Source organism: Orycteropus afer, unplaced genomic scaffold, assembly GCF_000298275.1.
Source record: "Orycteropus afer afer isolate SDZICR_OR568_19922 unplaced genomic scaffold, OryAfe1.0 scaffold00126, whole genome shotgun sequence".
Lineage (NCBI taxonomy): Eukaryota > Metazoa > Chordata > Mammalia > Tubulidentata > Orycteropodidae > Orycteropus > Orycteropus afer.
The window spans coordinates 5127560-5135791 of record NW_006921713.1 but is presented as its reverse complement, the minus strand read 5'-3'; the positions used below and the strand labels follow the sequence as shown (position 1 = coordinate 5135791).

General features: G+C 38.4%; 1 protein-coding gene across 1 annotated transcript in view; it reads left to right on the top strand.

Moving 5' to 3' along the window:
• The window catches only part of PTPRO (protein tyrosine phosphatase receptor type O), a 159440-nt gene that overhangs the window by 56863 nt on the left and 94345 nt on the right, over positions 1-8232 (top strand). The window contains exons 8-10 of the mRNA XM_042781480.1: positions 2802-2922; positions 3249-3442; positions 4478-4589. Of these exons, the coding sequence (XP_042637414.1) occupies positions 2802-2922; positions 3249-3442; positions 4478-4589 (427 nt within the window). The remainder of the gene's footprint in view (positions 1-2801; positions 2923-3248; positions 3443-4477; positions 4590-8232) is intronic.

The following is an 8232-nucleotide window of genomic DNA, read 5'->3' as shown; positions in this document are numbered from 1 at the left end:
CCAGCCTTCTGGTTAGCAGTCAAGTGCCTTAGCCACTATGCTACCAGAGCTCCCATTGTTATTCATAGTTTGTCTTTTTAAGAAAAGACATGTAGTTGATTGTCTAGATTCTTTCCAGAAGAATTAAAAATATGAAGTATGGGCAAGAAACAATGATATGAAATATTGTAAATAGGAAAAAACACAAAACCAACCTACTGCCATTGAATTGATTCTGAGTTGTAGCAACCCAATAGAACAAGGTAGAACTGCTCCCCACAGGATTTCCAAGACTGTAAATCTTCACGGAAGCAGACTGCTTCATCTTTCTTCCACAGAGTGGCTGGTGGGTTTGAATCGCTGACTTTTCGGTTAGCAGCCAAGTGCCTTAACCACTGCACCAGCAGAACTCCTTGGGTATAAGAGAGGAAGGGTGGGAATGTTAACTTATTATTTCAATTCAATCTTATTTTGGTCAAACCAATGGAGAAATTTCGGTATTATATTACTTTCCCAGGGCTGCCATATCAGATTATCACAACAACCAAAGAAGAAAAGAAAATTAAAAACCAAACTCACTGCCTTGGAGTCGGATCCGACTCATAGCAACCCCTCCCTGAGTTTCCAAGACGGTATTACTACAGAAGTAGATTGCCCCATCTTCCCTCCGAGAAGTGGCTGGTGGGTTTGAACCGCCAGCCTCTGGTTAGCAGTCAGATGCCACCAGAAAAACAAAAATTTATTCTCTCACAATTCTAGAGGCCAGAAGTCCTAAATCAAGACTATGCCCCAGACTGTGCTCCCTCCAAAAGCTCCTCTAGAGAATCTTTCCTTTTGTTTTCCAGCTGCTGGTGACTCCAGGTATTCTTTGGCTTGCGGATGCGTAACACCAATCTCTGCCTTCATCTTCACAGGGCCTTCTTGTCTTCTCTTTGTCTCCTCTGTGTGTTTCTTATAAGGATATTTGTCATTAGATTTAAGGCACACCTGGATAATCTAAAATAATCTCATCTCAAGATCTTTGTTGTTGTTGTTGTTATTTGCCGTCCAGTCGACCCCAACTCACAGTGACCCCTTCTCCTTGGGTTTCCAAGGCAGTATCACTATGGAAGTAGATTGCCCAACCTTCCTTCCGAGGAGTGGCTGGTGGGTTTGAACCGCCAGCCTTCCGGTTAGCAGTCAAGTGCCTTAGGCACTATGCTACCTATCTTTTCCAAATAAAGTCACATTCACAGGTTCCAGTGGTTAGGACATGGAAATGGACACGGACCATCATTCAACCCACTACAGATATGCTACTCCCTTCACTTATGTATAAAGCAAATTGTTGCAATTCAAACTGTAAAATTTCTACCTGTGTGGAATCACTTTCTAGAATTGGACAGGTTTAAAATATATGCCATATCACCAGTACTATATTTACCCTTAAAATTGTGATGACGTTTAAAAAAGGAAGCAAGGGTAAGCTGTCAATAACATTGTTCTCTATTGATTTATACTCCTTCCTATGGTAATTTTACATCTTAAGAACACTAGAAGCCAAAAAGATAATAGGAGTAATAAGAATGGTGGCACTTTGGTTAAAACATTGGGCTGCTAACCAGAAGGTCAGCAATTCAAACCCACCAGCTGCTCAGCAGGAGAAAGATCAGGCAGTCTGCTTCCATAAAGATTTACAGTCTTGGAAACCCTGTGGTGCAGTTCTACTCTGTCCTATAGGGTTGCTGTGAATCAGAATCCTTCAATGACAAGGGGTTTTTGTTTATCAGACAATGGCTTCAGCATCCTCATGAAAGTTCTATGAGATATATAATTTTTTTCTATATTTTAGTAGTAAGGAAATCAAGCTAAAATATTATAAATAAATTATAAACTCACAATTTATAAGGGACAGATTCAGGATTTGATCCCAGGCAGTCTGAATAATCTGTGTTCTTAAGCACTAGGTAAGACTGCCTTAAGTATTGGAGGCAATAAAAGTCAAAGCAGGACACATCTTAATCTGTCAGTTAAATTATCAATCCTTGTGCATGCCAGCATTTGATTTCAATAAATATACTTTATTTATCTCTATGTTCTCATCATTCTCCTCTATATGGTATTTGTTACGTAACCATTTTTAAAGAAAAGGAAAGGACCCTAAAGCTGAGCACATCTAATGAGAATGTTCTCTGCAACATTATTCTGTGAGGTACACAATGACCTTGCCAAGTATTTTATCACCGTACCTTGATGCCTAGCCCCAGATTTGCTCATCATGTGGACTGAGTCACAGCATGAGGCTGCTAGTCCCAATGCTGAATCTAAACATGTGAACTTGGCCATTCTCAGGCTTAACTCTCCTGACCTATTAAATGAGAGACTTTGAGTAGATAATCTCTGAGGTCGTTTCCAGCTCTATAATTAGGTATTATTTGCCTCTAAGTGACGAAAAACTAAAGACATTCCTGCACTGATCTTTGTATGTAATCAGCTGACATTCTGATTTAAGATGTCAGACTATCCTTATGCTATTGCTGATTTGATTATGGTTAGAGGCTGATGTGTCTCTAGTGTGCATAGTTACAACTGACATTGATGGGTATAAAGCAATTCAGGAGCTTATTAAATCCAGCCACAGAATTTTAATGTCCTGGGTTCCCTTCAGTGTTCACATAAACTACAAATCACTCTCATTTTGAAATCTGACCTTCCTCTGCCTGAGTAAAGTCCCCTGAATTTCAAAGTCATCTGTGTTTCCACACTTTCCTAATACTATTTCAGCCTGTATCACCTTCCAGGAGCCCAGCTCTAAATAAAGCTTATTGGGTGTTTGTTTTAAGGTGAACTCAAGCAAACCTATTATTGAAAATCTGGTTCCTGGTGCCCAGTACCAGGTTGTGATATACCTAAGAAAAGGCCCTTTGATTGGACCACCTTCAGATCCTGTGACATTTGCCATTGGTAAGTTTCCAGTCACAAGAATAATAACTTATCTTTATCAGTTTATCAGCTGAAGGACTGCAACGGGCAAGCTCAAATTATCATGATCACATATGGAAGGCCCATACTAGTTCACTCAATATTCTCCTTCAGAGTAATCAATGTCTAGATTGTGGAGATAGAGAACATCCTCAGCATTTATTTATTCCTCAGGGAAGAAAATCAGAGACAAATATATTTAGTTTAATTTTCAATCATCATATCACAACAGTATGTTTGAAGCCATTACTTAGATATTAAGCACTCCTTCTTGGATTTCTTTTTCCACTCTCCCCTTTCCTCTTTAGTTCCCACCGGAATAAAGGATTTAATGCTCTATCCCTTGGGCCCTACAGCAGTGGTTCTGAGCTGGAACAGACCTTACTTAGGAGTGTTCCGAAAATATATAGTTGAAATGTTTTATTTCAACCCTGCAACGATGACATCAGAGTGGACAACCTACTATGAAATAGCAGCGACTGTCTCCCTAACTGCATCAGTGGTAATCGTCCCTTAACCAGCTGTCACACTTCCCTGTGTGAACAGATGGGCCTTTATGTAGCAAATGGGTTAGAAAAAAGTTACTGTAAATTAGATCGATTTTAAAATGCACACAGGTAACTTGCTGCTTTCAAGGACTTTTGGTGGTGTTTGTTTTGTGGTTTTGTTTTTATTTTTGAAAGAAGAAATTTTTTGAAGCTATCTTTCATAGTAATTGACTTTATTTGCTAATCTACATTTTTTCCCCCTAATGAGTTTGCTTAAGGAACAGTAGAACTATCAACTGCTTACGTTTCTCTCCTGAGGAGGAAAGCATAATATGTTCTTTAGCCATTCAAAAATTAGGTGACAGTTCCTAATTCTAATGATGACTATTCTTGACATTTATAAATCTGTTAAATACCTACCTATGATATCACCTCAGAAACCCAAGGACGGGTCGCTATGAGTTGAAAACAACTCAACGGCCGTGAGTTTGTTTTTGTTTTTCAATACCAGGCCATTCCAGGATGGTTTTAAGAGAACAGGTAAAAATTGCTCTTTTAAGATTGGAATAATTTTTAAAGCACAGGTTACCTACAGGTCATGCATAAAGTACAGAATTTCCTTTACCTGGTTGGCAGCTCTGATAATTGCCACTCAATAAGGACTCTACTTCTGGTCCAGGTTGGGAGAATACAGAGTTGTAAGGGGTTCTTTGTCTTATAATATTGTCAGATCACTTACAAATAAGTACTACTTAACTTATATAATATACTTAGGAAATTGCAAAATGAAACTAATATTGGAAATATTTAACCCTATACTTCTTAGTCACCTTCAAAATTTATATTTTAGTATTTCATTTTATTTATGCCTTACCTTATTCCAGAAAGAATTTTTTATTTTATAAAATTTGGGAAATGCATAAAGGCACAGAAAGAAAAATAAAAATTACTTATTAGTTTTTCATGACCTAGGACAAATTACTTTATTCCAAAAAAATTATTTTCCTTTTTAGTCTTTTGTCTTCTTACTTTCTTTCTCATTCATTCAGAGAATAGCTAATCTGTTGCCAGCATGGTACTACAACTTCCGTGTTACCATGGTGACATGGGGAGACCCAGAATTGAGCTGCTGTGACAGTTCCACCATAAGCTTCATAACAGGTGAGTGGTGTGTGGGAGGAAGTTCTAAGATCAAGGGAATATTGTTTTAAGGAAGAACTGAGAGGACCCATCTGCAGAAAGCGTCAGCCATTGAGTGTCACTTGATGAATCTAGCACTGATTGAGCACCAATTTCAAGGAAGATAATGTGACTGATTCTGATAATTCATCATGTATTTAGAGGATCATCTTTAAAAATTGATACATAATATTTTTCTCTGAGCTACTGCCCTTGACTTATTTTTATTCCGAGTCACTACCCTTGACTCCTGTCCCATGTTTGGAATCAATTTAGGATAGAGATATAGCAGGCAGAGCCCTCAGCTTTACACTGCACACTCAACTGATTTTCCCCATTGATGATTATATTTGCCAGAGTGCCTCCATTTCCTTATTAATTATGTCATTTTTAAAGTCACAGGGTGACTGCAATATTGACAAACGCAGGTACTTAAAAAGGCTTAGGAAACAGAATAGGGTTTGAACCATGGCTCTGCTGCATGCTACATGTAACCTTGAGCATGTTAACTTTCTTAAGTCTCTTTTTTCCTTTGTAAAATATGAATGATAACCACATCAATTCTCTATTGTTGTTGTTGTTAGATGCTGTCAAGTTGGTTTAGACTCACAGCAACCTTGTGTATAACAGAATGAAGCATTGCCCAGTCCTATGCCATCCTCACAATCATTTCTATGCTTGAGCCCATCATTGTAGCCACTGTGCCAATCCATCTCGTTAAGGGTCTTCCTCTATTATCTATTCAGCTCATTGCCATGCAGTTAATTCAGAATCATAGTGACCTCCCATTGGGTTTCCAAGGCTGTAAATCTTCACGGAAGCAGCATGCCTCATCTTTCTTCAGCAGAACAGCTGGTAGGTTCAAACCACCAACCCTCTGTTTAGCAGCCAAAAATGCCTTAACCACTACACCACCAGAGCTCCTTCTCTTATCTGTTGTTGTTGTTATTTGCTGCCGAGTCGGCCCAGACTCATAGCGACGCTTCCTTGGGTTTCCAAGGCAGTATCACTACGGAAGTAGGATTGCCCAACATTCCTTCCAAGGAATGGCTGGTGGGTTTGAACCGTCAGCCTTCTGGTTAGCAGTCAAGTACCTGAGGCACTATGCTACCAGAGCTCCTTAGCTAATCTCTATTATTGCTTCACAATTAAAGAGCTAATTGGCAAAATATGGCACAATGTTTATGTACTCAAAAATTGTTAGCCTTGGAGACTCAGGTCCTTAAATTGTGCACTTGCAACAAACAACAGCAGTCAGAGATAATGACTAAAAGGGGGGATTCGTCAAAGAAACACTAATCCTCCTTGTTTGAACTAAGATTTTTCAAGAAATTTTGATTGGACTGCAAGACTGTGGTTAGAGTTGCACTGAGAAAAGAGGAGGAAAATTGTTTAAATGATGAAGAATAACTTGGAAAAATATTTTTCTCTTTGGACATCAAATTTTACTCAGTTTTAATTATCAGTAAAAAAAGAAAGGGATTAATAACATGTGAATTCTTATACAATCAACTTACATATTATGTCACTTTTCTTGAATAGCCCAATATCTAGACCTTTCTTTTAGTCTAGATGTTAATAATAATATTGGAGTAGAAAAGTGAAAGAATACCAAAAAAAAAAGAGAGAGAGAGAGAATGAATGAATATGCCAATTATGTATAAAGCACCGTCTTAAGCTCTTGGCTATATCATTAATTACATAATTATAATTAAACTTCACTGTATCAATAATTCACACCATTATTCAGATTAACTTTCTGAGAACACTCTTTCCCTCCCTGTTGGGATAGCTAGGGATTCCTGGAAAAAGCCCAGATCCAGCATCTCAACCTTTGATTGAGAAGAGCTGGCTCTGCCACAAGAAGCTCTAGTGGAATAGTGGTTAAAGCATTTGGCTGCTAACCAAAGGGTTGGTGGCTTGCTACCAATGCCAACCACTCAGGAAAGGATCAAATCTGGAGATCCTGGATAAAGTGGGAGGGAAAATGTACAACAAAGTCCAAAGACTCAATAATGACCAGAATTACTGGTCAGATGAAATCTGGTGAGACCCCCAATACTATGGTCCTAGAATACATTTTGTACCTGGAATGAAACGCAGCCCTCATGGGGGGTGGGGGGGACTCTCAGCCCAATAGTTAACAAGATGTACATGCAGACCACTCAACCCAGGATGATGCACCCACATATGGTATGGGAATACATCCCTTAGAACAACAGACCATGGGACACCAGAGGACTAACAGTCAAACTGAGGAAGTGCAGGGCAAACAGGAATGCATAAATATGAGGGTCACAGGGAAGGTAGGGAGGAGAGGAGACTGGGTTAGGGTTGGACATGGTGAATGGGGAATGAAACTTTATGTACACATTACAATGAATGTAAAACAAGCTCTTAAAATTAGAAGAAAAGAGAAGGTTGGTGGCTTGAACCTAGCAACCACTCTGTGGAAGAAGGATGAGGGGGGCACTATGAGTTGAAATCAACTCACAGTGGGATAGAATAGGAGTTGGATTTTGTTTATTTTTTGGCTCTGCTATATTTGAGCTGTAGAACTTTGAACAAATCTTATTGACCAGAGCTTCTATTTTCTTATCAATAGAGCCACTAAGATAATATTATCTGATAACTGGTTAGTAAAGTAAAACTGAATGTGTTAGAACATGCTGTGGAAAGGGAGAATACCAACTTGGTGGATTCTTTGCAGTGCCTCAGAAAAGAATATCAGAAATGAAATATTATTTAATAAGGTTGTGGGGTTCTGGTCTTTCAAGGCAGGAAACTAATTGGAATTGGCAAAATGATATAATAGTATAAGTAGAAAAAGTGAGTTTGGATAAGTAAAAACTGATTAACATGCATGCTATTTGCCTAGGTGAACAGTCCATTGCCTCCAAGAAATTAATCTCTGAAAATTTAGTTTTTCTTGGAACAGACAACTAATCTAAAATCTTATCTAAGCATTCTGCCACAGACTCAACTCCCACATCAATAAAATGGGTACAATAATACTTCATAGTCTAAAAGTTAAATTATGTAAGTCACTATTCAAATATATATAGTAGCTGATTTTTTATACTTTTTAAAACTGAATTCTAGTGTTTGGTTTTTGCCTTGTTTTGTTTTGCTTCATTACAACTTTTTAAAACAAATAGGATTGATTTTTTTCATGACTTATTCTCCTTTGACTGAATTTTAATCTAAACTGCCAATTTGAATGGGAAACTGTGATTCCTTTGACTTTGTCTGCAAGTTCCTAGTAATTATGTTGTTGTTGTTATGTGCCATCGAGTCAGACTGACTCATAGCGACCCCCCCTCCTTGGGTTTCCAAGGCAGTATCACTATGGAAATAGATTGCCCAACCTTCCTTCCAAGGAGTGAGTGGCCAGAAGACTGATTATGTTAGTGTACCAAATAATAATTAATAAACCAATAGTGACATCTTGTGGCCTTTCAGTAACATACTAGATTTTAAAGCAACAACATGGAATATAAACATCTGAAGATCTAGTCCAGCTACTTGGATTATGCATAGGTACTGAAACAAGGCGGGCTTGTGCTTACTCACTGATCTGCACTGAACACTTTCCCTTGTTACCCTCCCGAGAGGGACCGGGTCT